Source organism: Dromiciops gliroides, chromosome 1 (assembly GCF_019393635.1).
Source record: "Dromiciops gliroides isolate mDroGli1 chromosome 1, mDroGli1.pri, whole genome shotgun sequence".
NCBI lineage: Eukaryota > Metazoa > Chordata > Mammalia > Microbiotheria > Microbiotheriidae > Dromiciops > Dromiciops gliroides.
The window spans coordinates 31358285-31378229 of NC_057861.1; the positions used below are offsets into that span (position 1 = coordinate 31358285).

General features: G+C 44.2%; 1 protein-coding gene across 1 annotated transcript in view; it reads left to right on the forward strand.

Moving 5' to 3' along the window:
* Nucleotides 1-15073: 15073 nt before the first annotated feature.
* LRRC43 (leucine rich repeat containing 43) overlaps nt 15074-19945 on the forward strand; it is a 35840-nt gene continuing 30968 nt past the window's right edge. The window contains exon 1 of the mRNA XM_043977259.1: nt 15074-15259. Coding sequence (XP_043833194.1) covers nt 15161-15259 — 99 coding nt within the window. The 5' untranslated portion in view covers nt 15074-15160. The remainder of the gene's footprint in view (nt 15260-19945) is intronic.

Genomic DNA, 19945 nt, shown 5'->3' on the forward strand with positions numbered 1-19945 from the left:
TTGCTTTTATATTTCCATAAGGGGGGAATGTGATTTCATTGATAGAATTCCTACCAACACCTGATCTTAGAAGGCTGCCTAGAATGTTGAAAGGTGTGTGTCTGGGCCCACAAAGAGCCAATATGTGCCAAAGGCAAGATTTGAAAGAGGTCTTTCCTGGCTCCGAGGCCAGCCCTAGAGCCACTACAGCCAGGCTTGCCTCTCATAGTGTAAAAACTTTTAAAAGTCCTTTAGAAATGTGCCGTTCTGATTCTTCTTGCTTTGTCTACTACTCTTGGTCATCTTTTATGGTGTTTTGATTGCCTTGACCTAACTCTTTCCACCTCTAAAACGATTAAAGAGATGGGTTGTAAAATGGGAGAGCCCTTTAAAGGTATTCAAAGCAAAAAGTTTCTTATCCAAGATGGTCTTAGAATCATGCAAAGGAGAGGAAGTCGTGTCTGTCTCAGGCAAGCTGTGTTGGAGATTTTGTAGTAGTTCGATGACATAAGAGATACTCTTTTTGAAGCTATCATTTCCATGAAGGTCCGTTTTGAATTCCTCTATCTTTTGCAACTTCTTCAGAAACTTGTTGCTGTGATCACGGATCAATGAAAGATTTAGCTGGGGCCCATAGGAATCTGGAGGAGTAGTTTCATTATGCAAAGATCTTTCCTCCTTGTCCTAGGAGGTAAGAGAGAGAGTCATGGTCAGTCAATAAGCACTTATCAAATGCCTACTGTGCGCTAAAATGCTTGGGCAACAAAGAAATGCACACACACAAGAGTCCCTACCTTCTAGGAGTTTACATTCTAACTTCTTTGTCATTATCACCAAAGGCATTTATTTTATTTTGGTTTTTTTGGTGAGGCAATTCGGGTTAAGTGACTTGCCCAGGGTCACACAGCCAGTAAGTGTTAAGTGTCTGAGGCCGGATTTGAACTCAGGTCCTCCTGACTCCAGGGCTGATGCTCTATCCACTGAGCCACCTAGCTGCCCCCCCCCCAAAGGCATTTATTAAGCACCTTTCTAGTGACATTTCACTGGCATAGAGAGCGCCTGAATAAAGACATTCCCTTGGCCAAATGCCAAATATATACTAAGTACTTTTGATTCATATATTTCTGACTATGTGCCAGGCACTCTTTGCTAAGTTCGTTTTACAATTATCTCCTGGGTGGTACAGGGCATAGAGCACTGGGCCTGGAGTCAGGAAGACTGAGTTCAAATCCAGCCTCAGATACTTACTAGCTTGTGTGACCCTGAGCAAATCATTTTTACCTCAGCTTCATCAACTGTAAAATGGGGGTAGTAAATGGCACCCCCGGTGCAGAGATGTCACGAGGATCCAATGAGATGATAGTGTTTGTAAAAGGGGCTTAGCATGGGGCAGCTAGGTGGCACAGTGGATAGAGCACCGGCCCTGGAGTCAGGAATACCTGAGTTCAAATCCGGCCTCAGACACTTAATACTTACTAGCTGTGTGACCCTGGGCAAGTCACTTAACCCCAATTGCCTCACTAAAAAACAAAAACAAAACAAAACAAAAAGGGGCTTAGCAGAGGGCCTGGTGCATAGTAGGTGTTATCAGATTCCTAGGCTCAAATTCTTGATGTGTATTTGCTATTTGGCCGAGGGAATTTCCTTAGCCAGGAGTCCTCTATACCAGTGAAATCACCACAGTAAATGGAAATGAAGGGACAGTCCCTGTCCCTATATTTTGCATTGACTTCTCTGTGGATGTGTCATCCCTGGCCCCCATGTCTCCCTCTAGCACCCAGTTCCCCAGTAGAATGTAAACTTCTTGAGAAAAAGAACTAGCTTGTATCCTCAGCACATAATTCAATTCCTGGCAAATAATTGATGCTCAGGAGCAAGCAGGTAGTACAGTGGATAGAGCACCAGGCCCAGAATCTGGAAGACTCATCTTTCTGAATTCAAATCTGGCCTCAGACACTTCCTAGCTGTATGACCCTGGGCAAATTGTTTAACCATGGATGCCTCGGTTTCCCCATCTGTATAAGGAGCTGGAGAAGGAAATGGCAAATCGCTCCAATATCTCTGCCAAGAAAACCCCAAATGAGGTCACTAAGAGTCAGACACCACTGAACAACAACAATAAAAGTCAGTGCTCAATAGATGTTTGTTGAATGACTGAATGAAAACCCTATCATACCACCTCCTTCATTAACCCTAGTTGTGGGATCATAATTTAGGGCTGGATGAGACTCTTAGAGAAATGAGAAACTGAGGCCCAGAGAAAAATGACTTGGCCAAGGTCACATTCTGGTAAGTAAGTAAGCAGCAGAGTCAGGATTTGAACTCAGGGCCCCTGACTCCAAATCTAGGGCTTTCCCCCCTGTTCTACACTGCCTTTCTTGGTCTGGGAAGAGTTAGCCTTTCTGGTGAATGAAATATGTACCTGCACCAAGATTTTAGAAAAGAGGTTCAGGAGATACTTACATAGAACTCATAAAGGTCTTTAGCAGGAAAATGTAATTCCTCAATTCTTTTCTCTATTTGGTTGGGTACAGGATTTTCCTGTGATGGAGCCCAGCTTATAATGAAACAGAGAATCAGCAGGGGAAAATGCCCAGCTCCTAAGAAAAGGAGAGAATTGACACCCCCTGATCAATATATTATTCCAGGAGCTAATCTCCAATTCTACCACCAAGACCCCAATCCCATCCCTTCCCCACCTCACTCCACCTTGGTTGGGTTCCTCAGTCAGTCAGTGAGCATCTGTTCTTCTGGTCTGCTCAAGTGAGTGATACAAGAGGAGGAAAGCTTCTATTTCTATAGTGAGATGTGCCTTTCTAAGCCTCAAGTCCCTCATCTGTGAAGTGGGGATAATAGTTGCACCTGCCTCACAGAGTTGTTGCAAGGATTAATTGAGATTTCAAGGCAATTCACAAGCCTTGAAATGCTGTATAAAAATGCTAGCTGTTGGGGCAGCTAGATGGCGCAATGGTTAAAGTACCGGCCCTGGATTCAGGAGTACCTGAGTTCAAATCCAGCCTCAGACACTTGACACTTACTAGCTGTATGACCCTGAGCAAGTCACTTAACCCCCATTGCCTGCAAACAAAAACAAAAAAATGCTAGCTGCTATTCCTATATGGTTATAGGTCCTTCAAGATGGGAGGTCAAGGGGCAGCTAGGTAGCACAGGGGATAAAGCACTGGCCCTGGATTCAGGAGGACCTGAGTTCAAATCCAGCCTCAGACACTTGACACTTACTAGCTGTGTGACCCTGGGCAAGTCACCTAACCCCCATTGCCTGCAAACAAAAACAAAAACAAAAACAAAAACAAAAACAAAAAAATGCTAGCTGCTATTCCTATATGGTTATAGGTCTTTCAAGATGGGAGGTCAAGGGGCAGCTAGGTAGCACAGGGGATAAAGCACTGGCCCTGGATTCAGGAGGACCTGAGTTCAAATCCAGCCTCAGACACTTGACACTTACTAGCTATGTAACCTTGGGCAAGTCACTGCCATACACCCCCAAAAAAGATGGGAGGGCACACAGCCGGTAAGAATCCCATCACCCTGGGGTCTGAGGGCCTTGGTTTATATTCCTGCCCCCTCATGCTTACTACCTGTATGACCTTGGGCAAATTAATTTCCCTGGGCCTCAGTTTCCTCACTTGTAAAATTAGGGGGTTGGATCAGATTGCCTCTGAAGTCCCCTTCAGTTATAGAACTGAGACCCTAAATGTCCAAGCCAGGATTTGAACCCAGGTCTCCTCTGACTCTGAGTCCTATTTTATCACACTTTCCTAAAGCAAGCATAATTATCGCCATTTCACAAATGGGGAAACTGGGGCTCAGAAAAGTCAAGAGACTCCTGGAGTCACTCAGCTGATGACTGTTGGAAACAGAGTGCAGACACAAGTTATCTCCTGAGTCCAAGACTCGAACTACTGACCACATTTCCCTTCATCCCGTTGCCTTTTTTTTCTTTTTTCTTTTTTCTTTTTTCCATTGCCTTTTCTGATGACATTTCTGCCTTTCCAGAACTCATTAGAAACACAAAATGAAGGACAAGAAATGAAAAGTTTTTACCCCAGAGCCAGTAAACCCTCAAGGAAGTGTGATACAATGGGAAAATCTTGGATTTGAAAGTCAAAAGACCTGGGTTCAAATCCTGAATCCCAGTTCTACCTTGGATAAATCACTTAACCATTCTTTTTTTTTGGGGGGGGGGGCGAGGCAATGGAGGTTAAGTGACTTGCCCAGGGTCACACAGCTAGTAAGTGTCAACTGTCTGAGGCTGGATTTGAACTCAGGTACTCCTGAATCCAGGGCCGGTGCTTTATCCACTGCGCCACCTAGCCAGCCCCTTAACACTTAACCATTCTTGACCTTGTTTCCTCATCTAAAAAAAAAAAAAAAGAAAGGAAGAAAGAGAAAGAAAGAGAGAGGAGGGAAGGAAGGAGGGAAGGAAAGAAGAAAGAGAAGGAAAGAGAGAGAAAGGAGAGAGAGAGAAAGGAAAGGAAGAAAGCAAGGAAGGAAGAAAGGATTGAACGACCCTTTTCAGCCCCTAAACCTGTGATCTCAATCCCAGTTCTGCCTCTAACTTGTGTTACCTGGAGAACATCACTCTTCCTCTCTCGGCCCGTTTTTTTATCTGTAAAATGGGGGAAGTGAAAGTAGAGTATGAACTATACTACCTCTCTAAGGTCCCTTCCAGCTCTGAACATTCTCTGTTTTGTGATCTGATAGTCAAGGATTCTAAACCCCTGGAGTCTCACACAAACAGGTTGGCTCACAGGGAAAATCCATACCTGGATTCCAGTCCATAGCAGTGAGAGATTGCTGTGATTTCTTCAGAGCGGCTTCTTGAAGCAGATATGTTAGCCATGGCTGTCCTGAGAAGGTATATAAAGGGTCCTTTGGAGGCAGAGGGTGGGAAGGAGGTGGGGTGGTAATTGATCAACTGCGTCATTACTAATGGCAAAGATATTGCTCAGCTTTTCTTCAGAACAATGGTCAAAACCCCACTCTCTAGTGACAACAGCTAGATAGAAGATGGAAGGAAATTTTGAGGTTTACCCTTGAGGCAGGCAGGTGACTCAGTATGATTGAGGAGACTAGCAACAGGCCTTCTTGGAAAGGATTTGATTGGGCAAACTTTTTTAAAAATCTAGAATGGATATGTCCAAATCTCACGGAACAAGTGACGTGTTGGAGCTGGGGAAGGTGGGGAAGAGGGGAGAAGAGTTACGAAGGAATTCCTTTAGGGTTAAATTGGGTGGACAGGCAGCTAAGTTTGAAAAACTACTGATTAGTAACTGGGTCTGGGGGATATTGGGGAGTGAGCATAGATGTCCAACACTCACAGTTTTTGTGAGGTCTGCCCCTCTTTGGCATTTCCCTAGTTCTGCAAAGATGTGCCAAAGAGAATGTCTCCCTTTCAGTATGGAATGACCATCCCCAAAGCAGGCTGCCTGGATCTCTGTGATGTCAGCAGGGTCACTAGTCAGAGTTGCCAAGGAGTCAGACCACTCTTGTTTCCTATTCCCCTATTCCTAACTCCCCAACCAATGATAATTGGGAAAAAAAATTCTTTTCCCTCCAACTTCCTATCACCAATTAGAGGAAATTTTTGTTTTAAGCTGTGGGTGATTTGGAGCTAGAAGAGACCTTAAGACCAGTTAGTCCAACCTCCTTTTTGCAGATGAGGAAACTGAGTCACAGAGAGGTTAAGTAGCTTTTTCCAGGGTCACACGACTAGTATTTGGACTTGAGTAAATCACTTTTCCCCTCTGAGTATACATTTGCTTATTTGTAAAATAAGAGCAGACAACAGTAAAAGACTGTGAACTGGGTTGTACCTTCATTACCTTTCATATTTCAGTGCTGTAATCATCACACCTTCATCATGCCCATACTTAACTCCCCCGAAGATGGCGGAGGAAAGGCAGTGAGCTCTCAAATTCGTGACATGATCGCTCCAAAAAACACCCAAATAATGCCATAGGACAATTCCTGGAGCAGCAAAGTCCACAGAAGAATGTGCTAACATCATTTTCCAACCAAGGACACCTTGGAAGGTCAGAAAGAGGGAGCTGCTGTGTTGAGACAGGAGTGTAGCCCAACCCCACAGTCACCCTGACACAGATCCAGTCCCAGAGAAAGAGACCCCCAGAGCCTCTGAATCAGCTGCAGTGCCAGTGTTGTCTGGAACTAAGCTCACAGTCTGGTGAAAGGCTGAGCCCTTGGCAGGGGGAAGATTACAGGGGTCTATGCTGGTGCTGAGGCAGAACTTGGGTTTTTCACCCATGCTGGGAACCAGGAGGTAGGCTTGAGTAGCAGTGGCCCAGGTGGGGGAGGGACACAGGCTTGTCAGAGCTGACAACCACAGCACACAAAACTGGTTGATTAGCAAGTTGGTCTGGGGTCATCTACAGACCAGGGAACAGGCCAGACGAGTGAAGAACCTGCTCTTCCTTAAATCATACCACCCGGAACATACTGAAGTTTGGGATAGTGCAGCCTGGAAACAGTGCCCCACTTTAAGGAGCTAAAAGTCAAGTAAAAGAAAGGCAAGAAGAGCAGACAGAGAAAGGTGAGGATCATAGAAAGTTTCTTTAGTGACAAGGAAGATTCTAGGTGCAACCTCAGAGGAAGATGGTCTCAGGCCATAGAGGTGCTCAAAAAGGACTTTGAAGATAAAATTAGAGAGGTAGAAGAAAAAAATGGAAAGAGAAATGAGGGTGATACAAAAAAGACATGAGAAAAAAGTCAACAGCTTGAAAAGCCAAATGGAAAAGCTCTCTGATGAAAATAATTGCCTAAGAATTAGGATTGAACAAATGGAAGCTAGTGACTTTATAAGAAACCAAGACACAATAAAGCAAATCCAAACGAATAAAAAAATAGAGGGCAAGATGAAATATCTTCTTGGAAAAACTGCTGACCTGGAAAATAAGTCCAGGAGAGATAATGTGAAAATTATTGGTCTACCTGAAAACCATGATCAAGGAAAGAGCTTAGACATCATCTTCCAAGAAATTGTCAGAGAAAATTGCCCTGATATTCTAGAAACAGAAGGTAAAATATAAATTGAAAGAATCCACAGATCACCTCCTGAAAGAGATCCCAAAAGGAAAACTCCCAGGAATATTATAGCCAAATTCCAGAGCTTCCAGGTCAAGGAGAAAATATTGCAAGCTGCCAAAAAGAAAGAATTCAAGTACTGTGCAGCCTCAGTCAGGATGGTACAAGATTTGGCAGCTTCTACATTAAAGGACCAGAGGGCATGGGATATGATATTCCAGATGGCAAAGGAATTGGGATTACAACCAAGAATCACCTATCCAGCAAAACTGTGTGTAATCTTTCAGAGGAAAAAATGAGACTTCAATGAAAAAAAAAGACTTTCAGGTATTCATGATGGAAAGACCTGAACTGAATGGCAAATTTGACTTTCAAATACAAGACCCTAGAGAACCATAAAAAATTGGAGTTGGGGGACATACCTGGGGTCATGCAGTGGGTGACTGTCTTGTGTCTGAAGTCAGATTTTGGCTGGGGTCCCCCTGGGTCCAGGGGTGGATGCTTTGTCCACTGTGTCACCTAGCTGCCCCATGATGACATCTTTTGGGTAAAATTGAGGGGTGAGAGAAATGCACTGGGGGAAGGGGAAGGGCAGAGGTAGCATGGGGTGAAATCCCACATGAAAGAAACAGAAAGGGGCTTATGGAGTGGGGGAAGAGATGGGGGAGGAGCAGGGAAGTAAATGAACTTTACATTAATCAAAATGGGCTCAAAGACCTTAATCTCATCAGAGTTGGCTCAAGGAGGGATTAACACACATACCCATTTGGGTGGAGTAATCTATTTAATTTGGGCAGTAACCAAGCCTAAGACTCATCAGGATTGGCTCAGAGACCTCAGTCTCATCAGAACTGGCTCAAGGAGGGAATAACATACACACTCAATTGGGGTGAGTAATCTCTCTAACCCTGTGGGAAAATAGGAGGGGAAGGGGATAAAGAGAGAGGGGCAAAAGAAGGGAGGACAGATTGGGGGAGGGGACAGACAGAAGCTTTTTTATCCCTTTTGAAGAGGGATAGGGTGAAAGAAGATAGATAATAGAGTAAATATCATGGGGAATGGAATAGGATGGAGGGAAAGAGTTAACAAGTAATCGTGAAAAAGAGAAAAGGGGGAAAAACTTTAAAATATTTATGGCAACTCTTTGTGGTGGCTAAGAATTGGGAATCAAGGGAACGTCCATCAATTGAGGAATGACTGAAGAAGCTGTGGTATATGATTGTAGTGGAATGGTACTGTGCTATAGGAAATGACAAGCAAGATGATCCCAGAAAAAACCTGGAAAGACATATGAACTGATGTATAGTGAAGTGAGCAGAACTGGGAGGACATTGTGGCAGCAGTATTGTTCTATGAGCAATTGTGAATGACTTAACTACTGTCAGCCATACAATGATCCAAGACAATCCCAAGGGACTAATGATGAAGCATACTATCCACCTCCAAAGAAAGGACTGATAAAAAGAGCACTTGTAGATTGTACATATATAACCTATACCAGATTGGTTGCTGTCTTGTGGAGGAGGGGGGTAGGAAGGGGAGGGAGGGAGAAAAATTTGGAACTCAAAATCTTATGAAAATGAATGTTGAAAACTACTCTTACATGTAACTGGAAAAAAATAAAATAAATGTTTGTTGAAAAATAACTGAGCTGGAAAATAGATCTAGGAGAGATAATTAAAAAGAAATTAGATATACTTAACTCCCCCTCCCCCTCCCCCTCCCCCAACAGGATTTGCTGAGGAAGAACCACAGGAACCACAGAGTAAGTGGTTTGATTTGTGACAGTCAGTTCTTTATTATTTGGTGATTTAATCATACAATATGTAGCCCAACTAAATGAAGCCACCCCAGAAATTGTTTCGGTCTTTTCCCTTTCTCTGTTTTCAGAAAGAAGCAAATGATAATGAGAAGCCACTTGTCTGGTCCTAGTCACAAAGGTAACTGGCTAAGCCATGCCCCAGGGTTGATGACATTCAATACAATCTTCTGCATCTTTTGTATAAGTGATAAGCACCTACAAAAAGTGTTTCTGAGGCCTGGGGAGTTCCTCAGTAGTCAAAGGGAGATTAAGTTCTAGTTATTAGACTACACCTTCTGAAGATAGGAAAGTCAATTTGCAGTCCCTAGAAAGGTTTCCAACAAGCTTTGAAACCAAAAATTTTTTCTCTGGCCAGCTCTTACTTAACTAGAAAATTCAGTAAACAAAAACCATCTTCCGTCCGCAGCCCCACAAAACTCTAAGTAACTGAAACTTGTATAGATTTTTTAAACTTGCTGTTCCTCTCAGCATGATACAAAGGAAAGAAATGGACTTGGAAGCAGGTGATGGGTTTCTTTTTGGTTGTTTTGGGTTTTTGGTTTTGATTTTTGTTTTGTTTTTTGGTGAGGCAATGAAGGTTGAGTGACTTGCCCAGGGTCACACAGCTAGTAAGTGTCAAGTGTCTGAGGCTGAATTTGAACTCAGGAGCTCCTGAATCCAGGACTGGTGCTTTATCCACTGCAGCGCCACCTAGCTGCCCCCAATGAGTTTCAAACCAGACCTAAGTAAATCATTTTGCCTCTTGTTTCCTCACCTGCAACATTATTGATGAAGATGGTGGTAATGATGGCAATAATAGTGATGATGATATTCATCATCTTAGGGGGCAACTAGGTGGCACAGTGGATAGAGCACCGGCCCTGGATTCAGGAGGACCTGAGTTCAAATCCGGCCTCAGACACTTAACACTTACTAGCTGTGTGACCCTGGGCAAGTCACTTAACCCCATTTGCCTCATCAAAAAAAAAAAAAAAGATTAAAAACAAACCATAGGGATATTCCTCATCTTAGCTCAAAGGCTTGTTATGAGGAAAGTGCTTTCAAAACTGAAGTACTATAAAATTTACCTTTCCCCCCATTTTAGGGGGAGAGGAAAAGGATAGACCTGTAATTTCACTGGTCTAAGGCCTTTCAGTGAAGAAATTCCCCAACTAATGCTAATCAGTAACGACTCTATAGTTCATAACCAAGAGCTTCCTCCTCCTTTTTCCTTCTCCTCATCTCATACCAACATGTCCTCCCCTATCTCTTCTTTCAGCCCTGCCTTACGTGAAGAGGTGACCCTTCTCCTTGCCAAGGCAAACTCCTCTACATGCACATTCCACTCCATCTTCTCCAGCAACTTGCAGCTTCTATCATCCCCACTTTTTCAGCAACCTCTCAAATGTCTCTAGATGCTTTCTTGCTGCAAAAAAAAAAAAAAACAACACATCTGTGGGGGAAAAAACCAACAACCCTCATTTGATGGGAAAGGTAGGAAGGGGCCAAGTGTTGTAAAGGGTTTTAAAAGCCAGAGAATTTTATATTTGATCCTGGAGGTAATAGGGAGCCACCAGAGTTGTTTGAGTTAGTACAGGGTGACATGGCCAGGAAGATCACTTTGATATCTGAGTGCAGATGGACTGAAGTAGTAAGAGATTTGAGGCAGGGAGAATCACCAGAAAGTTATTGCAATGGTCCAAGTGTGAAGTGGAAAGAAAGTGAAAAATCGCCTGCTTCAGTCTGTGTTCCATCAATATCAGTTCTTTCTTTGGAAACAATATTCCTTCGATTTACAATTCTTAGCCACCACAAAAAGAGCTGCTATAAATATTTTTGTACAAATAGGTCTTTTTCTCTTTTGGGGAATGTCTTTGACATATAAACCTGGAAGGAGTATTGTTGGATCAAAGGGACTGCACAGGTCTATAGCCCTTTGGGCATAGTTCCAAATTGTTCTCCAGAATGGTTGGATCTTTTTACATAAATGGCCTTATCTTTTTTTTTTTAATTTTTAATGAGGCAATTGGGGTTAAGTGACTTGCCCAGGGTCACACAGCTAGTAAGTGTTAAGTGTCTGAGGCCAGATTTGAACTCAGGTACTCCTGACTCCAGGGCCGGTGCTCTATCCACTGTGCCACCTAGCTGCCCAAATGGGCTTATCTTAATCTTTATCCTTCTTGATCTTTTTACAGCCTTTGACACTACTGATCACCATCTTCTCTTTTCTCTTTGGCTTCTCTCTCCTGCTTTTCTTCCTACCTCTTTGTTCTCTCCTCAGTATCTTCTGCTGTATCTTCATCCAGGTTATTTATACCTACAACTAAGGTTTTTGTCCTGACCCCTCTTCTCCCCTATCTGTTTCACTAGGTGATTTCATTGGTTCTCATGGATTCAATTGTCATCTCTGTGGAAATGATTCTTAGATCCATTTATCCAGCCCTACCCTTCGGAACAGAATCGCCAACAGCTTATTGGACAATCTTGTTTTTTGTTTTTGTTTTTGTGGGGCAATGAGGGTTAAGTGACTTGCCCAAGGTCACACAGCTAGTAAATGTCAAGTGTCTGAGGCCAGATTTGAACTCAGGTACTCCTGAATCCAGGGCCAGTGCTCTATCCACTGTGCCACCTAGCTGCCCTTATTGGACAATCTTGAACTGGATGTCCTCTGGGTATTTCAAACTCCACATGTCCAAAACGAAATTCATTATTTTTCCCTACAAACTCTTGCCTTTTCCAAACTTCTCTATTATTATATCAAGGGTACCATACCTCCCAATCATCTAGGTTTGAAACCTTGACATCATCCTTGACCCCCTCATTCTTCTGACCCCACATAACCAAACTATTTGCCAGGTCTTCTCATTTTTCCCTTTGCAATATCTTTCATATATGTCACCCCTTCCTTCCACTCACACAGCAGTCACCCTGGTTAAGTCCCTTTCCACTTCACACTTGGACCATTGCAATAACTTTCTGGTTGTTCTCCCTGTCTCAAATCTCTCCCTTCTCCAGTCCATCTGCACTCAGATATCAAAGTGATCTTCCTGGCCATGTCACCCTGTACTAACTCAAACAACTCCGGTGGCTCCCTATTACCTCCAGGATCAAATATAAAATCCTCTGGCTTTTAAAGCCCCTTACAGGGGGCAGCTAGGTGGCACAGTGGATAGAGCACCGGCCCTGGATTCAGTAGGACCTGAGTTCAAATCCAGCTTCAGACACTTGACACTTACTAGCTGTGTGACCCTGGGCAAGTCACTTAACCCTCATTGTCCTGCAAAAAAACAAAAAACAAAAAGCCCTTTATGACAATTGGCCCCTTTCTACCTTTCCCATCTTCTTAAGCTTTACTCTCCTCCATGTATTCTAGGACACAGTGACATGAATGCTCCCCACACAGGACACTTCCTGCCAGGTCTGGAATGCTCTCCCTCTCACTTTCCTCTTTCAGGACTCAGCTCAAATTCTACTTTTTTTGTGAGAAGCTTTTCTTCCCCTTCCCTGACCCTCTCCCGACCTTGTGCCTTCCCTCAGAGACTACCTCCAATTTATACTGTATAGATCTTGCTTATATACAAAGGGTTATTTGGGGGAGTCTGTTGTCTCCTCCATTAGTCTGTGAGCTCCTTGAGGCAGGAACCACATTTTTGTCTGTCTTTGTACTCCCTGGAATTTAGCACTGTGCCTGACACCCAACATTTAACACAAGGTGAACGTTTAATAATATTTGTTCAGGTGAATTAACACTGAAGCTCAGAGAGACTTTCCAGAGATCTCTCAACTAATCAGCAAGTTGTCATGTACAGGGTTCCCTCACACTACTATCCCAAATCTCCGAAGCCTTCACTCTTCCCTCTCCTGAGGCAGCTTGTAGCTCATTGGCTAGAGCAGAGCTGATACTGGAGTCAGGAAGACCTGAGTTCAAATCTAGCCTCAGATAACTTATTAGCTCTGTGACCTTGGGCAAGTCACTTAACCAATGTTTGTTCAGTTTCTCTAACTATACAGTACCTACCGTACCACAGGATTGTTGTGAGAATCAAATGAGATTATATTTGTAAAAAAACACAGCACAGTACCTGGCAATAGTAGACCCTATATAAATGCTTATTCCTTCCCCTCCCCCACCTATACAGTAATGAAAAACTTATAATTGCTTTATTGGAGCTTTTTGACTATTTGGATGCGCTGGTTCCATCCTTGTATTTTGGGTGCTTTAGGGAAACAGAGAAAGAGACTTAAGGATGCATTATTGGGGGTGGAAGAAATGGGCAATTCCACTCCACATAGGCATGTGAACTTTCCACTTAAAATGGGCTAAAGCTAGGCAGCTAGGTGGAGCAATGGATAGAGTCCTGGCCCTGGAGTCAGGAGGAACTGAGTTCAAATCTGACCTCAGACACTTGATGCTTACTAGTTGTGTGACCCTGGACAAGTCACTTAACCCTCATTGCCCTGCCAAAAAAACAAAAAAGGGCTGAAGCCAGGAAGTCATCAGAAGGGAGCCTGGCCTGGGGCCCCATTAACATCAGTTAAATAATCTCTAGAGGGCCTATTACTCCCTGCCTGACCAGTATTCTCTTTTTCTCTCCTTCCTCTTCCTTCCTCCTCCTCAGGCTTAATTGGGCTCTTACTTACCCTTGACCTCACTCTGCCAGGTCCATGGCAGTCCCCCCAGACTCACAGCCTAGGAGTCACCCTCAATCTCTCCATGTCTCACATCCCAAATCCCATGTGTCGCCAAGGCCTGTCCTTTCACCTTTATGACACTGCTCCAAATGCCCCTTTCTCTCCTCTGACATTGTCACCCCCCTGCCCCCCCCAGACCCTCATCACCTCATACCTACAGTATTGCAATAGGTTGCTAGTGGGTCTGTCTGCCTCAAGTCTCTCCCTACTGTGTAGTTCATTCTCCATTCAGAAAAGCGCAGGTCCAATCATGTCTGTCTGTCTCTGTCTCTGTCTCTCTCACAGGCACACACAAAATTTAATAAATAAAATATAACCTTCAGGATCAAATACAAAATACTCAGTTTGTCATTCAAAGCTCTTCCTAGCCCAGCCCCCTTCTACCTTTCCAGTCTTCTCACATCTTACTTGCTGTCATTCGTTTCTGTCCAGTGACACCCGCCTCCTGGCTGTTCCACAGATAAGACACTCCATCCCTCAGCTCCCGGCATTCACTCTGCCCATCCCCCACGCCTGGAGTGCTCTCCCTTCTCATCTCCTCTTCTTCAAGTCCCGATTTAAATCCCACCTACAGGAAGCCTTTGGGAATCCCCCTGTGCCTGCCTTCTTTCTGTGGGTCATTTACCACCTAGCCTGTCTGTTGCTCGTTTGTCCATATTTGCTCTTAGCACAACTGAGGGCACAAAGAAAGAACAAAAGAAGGTCCCTGGCCTCAAGGAACTTACAATCGAATGGAGGAGCCAACAAATGTACACATAAGCTCTATGCAGGGGGAGTGGTAAAGAACCTATAACACTTCTTGGCTGACTGGCACATAGCAGACACTTAATATGTTTCATATGGTTGAAGAAGAGGAGGAGGATGACTCGACTGAAACGACTCAACAACATTTTACAGTTAAGGAAACTGAGGCTCAGGAAGGCTCAAGGACTTGGCCAGACACTACCAAGTGCGCTGGGAGGGATTCTGACCCCGGACAGCAAGCCAGAGAGATCTCTGGGGCCACTTCCCAGCTCCAAAGCCCGGAACCTCCGGCCACAGCATGAGGGCTAAGGTTGTGTGTCGCGGCTGCAGCCGCAGACTCCTAGTCTACCTCGTGGTGTCCACTGATGCTTCTGCGCAAGCGCAGGACAGAAGAGAGGAGGGGATGGGCGACGCTTTGCTGTCGCCTGGCAACGCCCTCCCGCCTGGACCCAAGGGCACCTGTGCTTTTTCTCCCCAGCTGAGTCTCAGACTGTTCCGTGTCAGGGCTCGCATTTGTCCCCCTCAGGCGCCCCTCCCTCTTAAGGCCTCCTGCCTCCCCGTTGGGCTTCCCGCCCCCCTCCCTACCTAGGGCCTTGTTCTTCCCCCTCCCTTAAGCCCCTCTCCCCTTTTGGCCCCTTTCCTCCTTTCCCTCTTTTAATCTCGTGCCCCCCTCCCCATCGAGGACCTGGCTCTCTCTTCCCCTCAGGCCCCTCCCCCCTTTAGGCTCCCCTCCCTTTTAAGGACTCGAGCCCCCGTTTCCTTGAGGCCCCCCTCCCGCTCTGGACCTCTCGCCCCCTCCCTATCCAGAGAATTGCACCTTCGTGACCCCTCAGGCCCCATTCCCCTTCCGGGCCTTATGCCCCCCGTGTCCCCCTCCCCACCATGGAGACAGAGCCAGGGACTGTGACAGTGAGCAAGGCTTTCCAGGAGCACCTGCGGCAGCTGTGTCTGCACGAATTCCCGTGTGGTCTGGGCAGCTGGGTGAGCCGCCCGGGGCGGGCGGGGGGGGGGGCGATGGGTTGGTGGGGGGAAGGGTCGGCCTTGGGAGAGGGGGGCCCTCAAGGCTTGTAACTTGAGGGGAGGACTCCTGGCTCCAGTACAGAGTTTGTAAGCAGAGTAAAGGGCTCTCCTCCCACCCTGTGACATTGGAGAGTTCCTGGGGCCAATAACAGGCTTCAGCCTTGTACAGAGCCGGAGGAAGAGCTCCCGGCCCAGTAGAGTTTGTAGGTCCATGAAGGGCTCTCTCCGGAGCTTGAGTAAAGGATTCTTGGCCGTAGTATTGAGAGCTTGTAATGGTGGCGACAGATCCCCTTTGCCTTAACAGAGTTTGTCACTCCTAGGGAAGGTCTCCCTGCCCTTCCTCAAGTACTGTTTTTATAGAAGGATTCTGTGAGCCGGCAGGGACCTTGAAACTCTGGTAGTGGAGCTCTCTTCCCCCCTCCATCTGCAACATTAATGAGCTTCCAGGGCCAATGAAAGGCTCCCCACCCTGAATAGAGCTTGTACCCATGAAAAGGGCTTCCCATAGTGTAGAGCCACTAACTGCAGCGTAAGGTCCCCAGCCTTGGCAAAGAGCCCCTAGGGCCGATGAAAAGTTCTCAGCCCTGTACAGAGCTCATAATCCCCTGGAAGACTCGCTCTCATGCCCAATACAGAGTTTGTAACCCTGGGAGAGGACTCCTAGTTCCCAGTAAACAGTTTATCACTCCAGTGTTGCCTCATAAAACAAAGAAAAAGAATGGAGGGTAAAGCCAGGGCCCCAGGATAGAGCTTTCTATCCTTCTAAAGGTGGTCCTGGGACCAGTCAAGGACTCACAAAGTCAAGAAAGGGTTCTTAGGGGGCAGCTAGGTGGCACAATGGAGAATGCACCAGCCCTGGATTCAGGAGGATGGGAGTTCAAATACGACCTCAGATACTTGACATATACTAACTGTGTGACCGGCAAGTTACTTAATCCTTATTGCCTCGCAACCCCCCCCCCAAAAAAAAGAATGGGGCTTTCATTTTTTTGTCTTTCTATTTCCAGTAGCTATGGCATGCTATTCATAAATATCTATTAATTCAATCATTAATACAATCTCTATACTGAGGCTAGGAGCCCACTCCTGGGAGTTAGAAGCTTTATACTTGAGCTAGGAACCCTTCCGGAAGTTAGAAGCTTTATATTGAGGTCACTGACTCTTCTCTAGAACTGAGAACCCTTCCCCCCCCCTTTTGGGCGGAGCAATGAGGGTTAAGTGATTTGCCCAGGGTCACACAGCTAGTAAGTGTCAAGTGTCTGAGGCTGGATTTGAACTCAGGTCCTTCTGACTCCAGAGTCAGTATTCTATCCTCTGTGCCACCTAGCTGCCCCCATAAACTTCATTTTACAAAGCTGTAATAGGTCAAAATGAATAGAAGATTTAGACATAAAGCATGATACCATAAGCAAATGAGGGGAACGTGGAATAGTTTACCTGTCAGATTTATGGAAAAGGGAAGAATTTTTGATCAAACAAGAAATAGAAGGAATTATGGGATGTACAATGGATAATTTTGATTACATCAAATTAAAAAGGTTTTGCACAAAACCAACGCAGACATAATTAGAAGGAAAGCAGGAAACTGGTATTTGTAGCAGCTCTTTTTGTGGTGGCTAAGAATTGGAAATCAAAGGAATGCCCATCAATTGTGAATGGCTAAACAAGCTGCGGCATGATTGTGATGGAATGTTATTGTGCTATAAGAAATGGCAAGCAGGATGATTTCAGAAAGGCCTGGAAAGACTTGTATGAACCGATGTATAGTGAAGTGAGCAGAACCAGGAAAACATTGTGCAGTGACAGCCATATTGTTTGGTGAAGAACTGTGAATCAGACTTAACTATTCTCAGCAATACAATAATCCAAGACAATCCCAAAGTATGAAGCATACTACCCACCTCCAAAGAAAGAAATAATAATAATAATTGAACACAGTCTAAAACATGCTATTTTTCTTTTTCTTTTTTTTTTTTTTTTTGGTGAGGCAATTGGGGTTAAGTGACTTGCCCAGGGTCACACAGCTAGTAAGTGTTTAGTGTCTGAGGCCGAATTTGAACCCGGGTACTCCTGACTTCAGGGCTGGTGCTCTATCCACTGCGCCACCTAGCTGCCGCAAACATGCTATTTTTCGCTTTCAGTTTTTTCTTTTATTCAAGTTTTCTTATACAAAATGACTGATATGGTAATGTTTTACATTTAAAAAATCACTATTTATTAGAGAAATGCAAATTAAAACAACTCTGAGGTATCACCTCACAGCTATCAGATTGGCTAATATGACAGAAAAGGAAAAATGACAAATGTTGGAGGGGATGTGGAAGAAATTAGAACACTAATGCATTGTTGGTGGAATTGTGAACTGATCTAATCATTCTGGAGAACAATTTGGGACTATCCCCTAAAGCCATAAAACTGTGCAAACCCTTTGACCCAGCAATACCCCCACTAGGTCTTTATCCCAAAGAGATCAAAGAAAAAGGACCTAGATTTACAAAAATATTTATAGCAGCTCTTTTTGTGTTAGCAAAGAATTGGAAACTGAGAGAATGCCCTTCAATTGGGATTGGCTGACTAAGTTGTGGTATATGATTGTGATGGATTACTATTGTGCCATAAGAAATAACTAGGGGAATGATTTCAGAAAAACCTGGGAAGATTTATATGAGCTGCTGCAGAATGAGGTGAGCAGAACCAGGAGAACATTAAACAGTAATAGCAATACTGTACAGTGAACAACTGTGAGTGGCTTGGCTATTCTGAACAATACAATGATCCAAGACAATTCTGAAGGACTTATGAAAAATGCTATTCACCTTCTGAGAGAGAATTCATGGAATCTGAGTACATGTTGGAGCTTAATTTCTTCACTTTATTTTTCTTGCCTTTTTTGGCAACATGAATAATAAGGGAATATGTTTTGCGTGCTTTCACATGTATAATTGATATTACATTTCTTGCCTTCCTAAATGGGTGGGAGAGGGGTTGGAGGGAGGGAGAGAATTTGGAACTCAAATTTTTTTTTAAATGCTAAAAATAAATAATAATTTTAAAAGAAGAAAAAAAGAAAAAGCTATAATAGTCACAAGAATTCAAAAATAAGTGTTAAACAGTTGAGGTTATATTAAATTCTGGCTACACATAATTCTGACCACTCCTGACATAGGGAGACATTCTGTAGCAAGGCACAGAGATACACAGGAGAGAACTAGAATGTCCTAGGTAGGGATTTGTAGTTTATCCTAGAGGCAATAGGCAACCACTGGAGACTTTCTGAGCAGAAGAGTGATATGGTCTGTTCATTAAGAAAGAAAAATTACTTTGAAAAAAAATTTTTTTAAAAAAAGAAAGAAAGAAAAATTACTTTGGCAACTGTGTGGGGGATGTACTGGGGAGGCGAAACCTTGGAGGCAGAGAGGGTATTGCTAGGAGGGAGGTGATTGGAGCTTGAACAAGGGTGGAAAGGTCTTCCAAGACAGTGGGATGGTGAAAGGCCTTAATTGTCTAAGAGAAGAGCTTAGTATATGTTATCCCAAAGCCAGTGGGGAGCCATTGAAGCCTCTGGATGCAGGGGAGGGACATAGTCCTAACTGAGTCCTAGGAACATCGATTTGGGAACTGTGTGCAGAATGATTTGGAATGGGACAAGAGTGAGTATGGGGAGCACTTGTCTGAGAGTTCAGATGAGAATGAGGTTCAAGTATCAGGTGCTCCCTTCATCTCCTCCTCCTCATTAGCAAAGATAGCTACTTATACACCCTCCTTTTCCCTTCCCTTCCCCTCCTAATGTATTCCTCTTCCCCTTTCTTTCCGTTCTCAAGATCATCAAGATATAACAGAACCAGGGGGCAGCTAAGTGGCACAGTGGATAAAGCACTGGCCCTGGATTCAGGAGGATCTGAGTCCAAATCCGACCTCAGATATTTGACACTTATTAGCTGTGTGACCCTGGGCAAGTCACTTAACCCTCATTGCCTCACCAAAAAAAAAAAAAAAAAAAGATATAACAGAACCAGGGGCAGCTAGGTGGCACAGAGGATAGAGCACCGGCCCTGGATTCAGGAGGACCTGAATTAAAGTCCAGCCTCAGACACTTGACACTTACTAGCTGTGTGACCCTGGACAAGTTACTTAACCCTCATTACCCCACCCCATCCCCCAAAAAAAGAAAGAAAAGAAAAGAAAAAGAAAAAAAAGATAGAACCATTCCCAGGCCTTCTATCTAATTAGACTCCCTCTATGACTCTACATGATGATTAGTGTTAAGAGGGGATACATATACCATCTCCCCTTATTTGTTTAGTTCCTTATGATTGTTTACTCCTGTTTACCTTTTTATGTTTCTCCTGACTTATGTGTTTGAACGTAAAAGTTTTTATACATCTCTGCCCAATTAATCAGGAATATTTTGAAATCTTCTATTTGATTAAAGGTCTATTCCCTGACACCCCCTCCTCCCCCCAGGATTATACTCAGTTTTTCTGGGTAAGTTATTCTTGTTTGAATGCCTATATCCTTCACCTTCTGGAATATGATATTCCATGCTCTCTCTTCCTTTTTTTGCTGCATGCAGTGATTTTTCTTTGACCTGGAAGCTCTGAGTTTTGGTTATGGTGTTCCTGGGGGATTTTCATTTTGTGGTTTCTT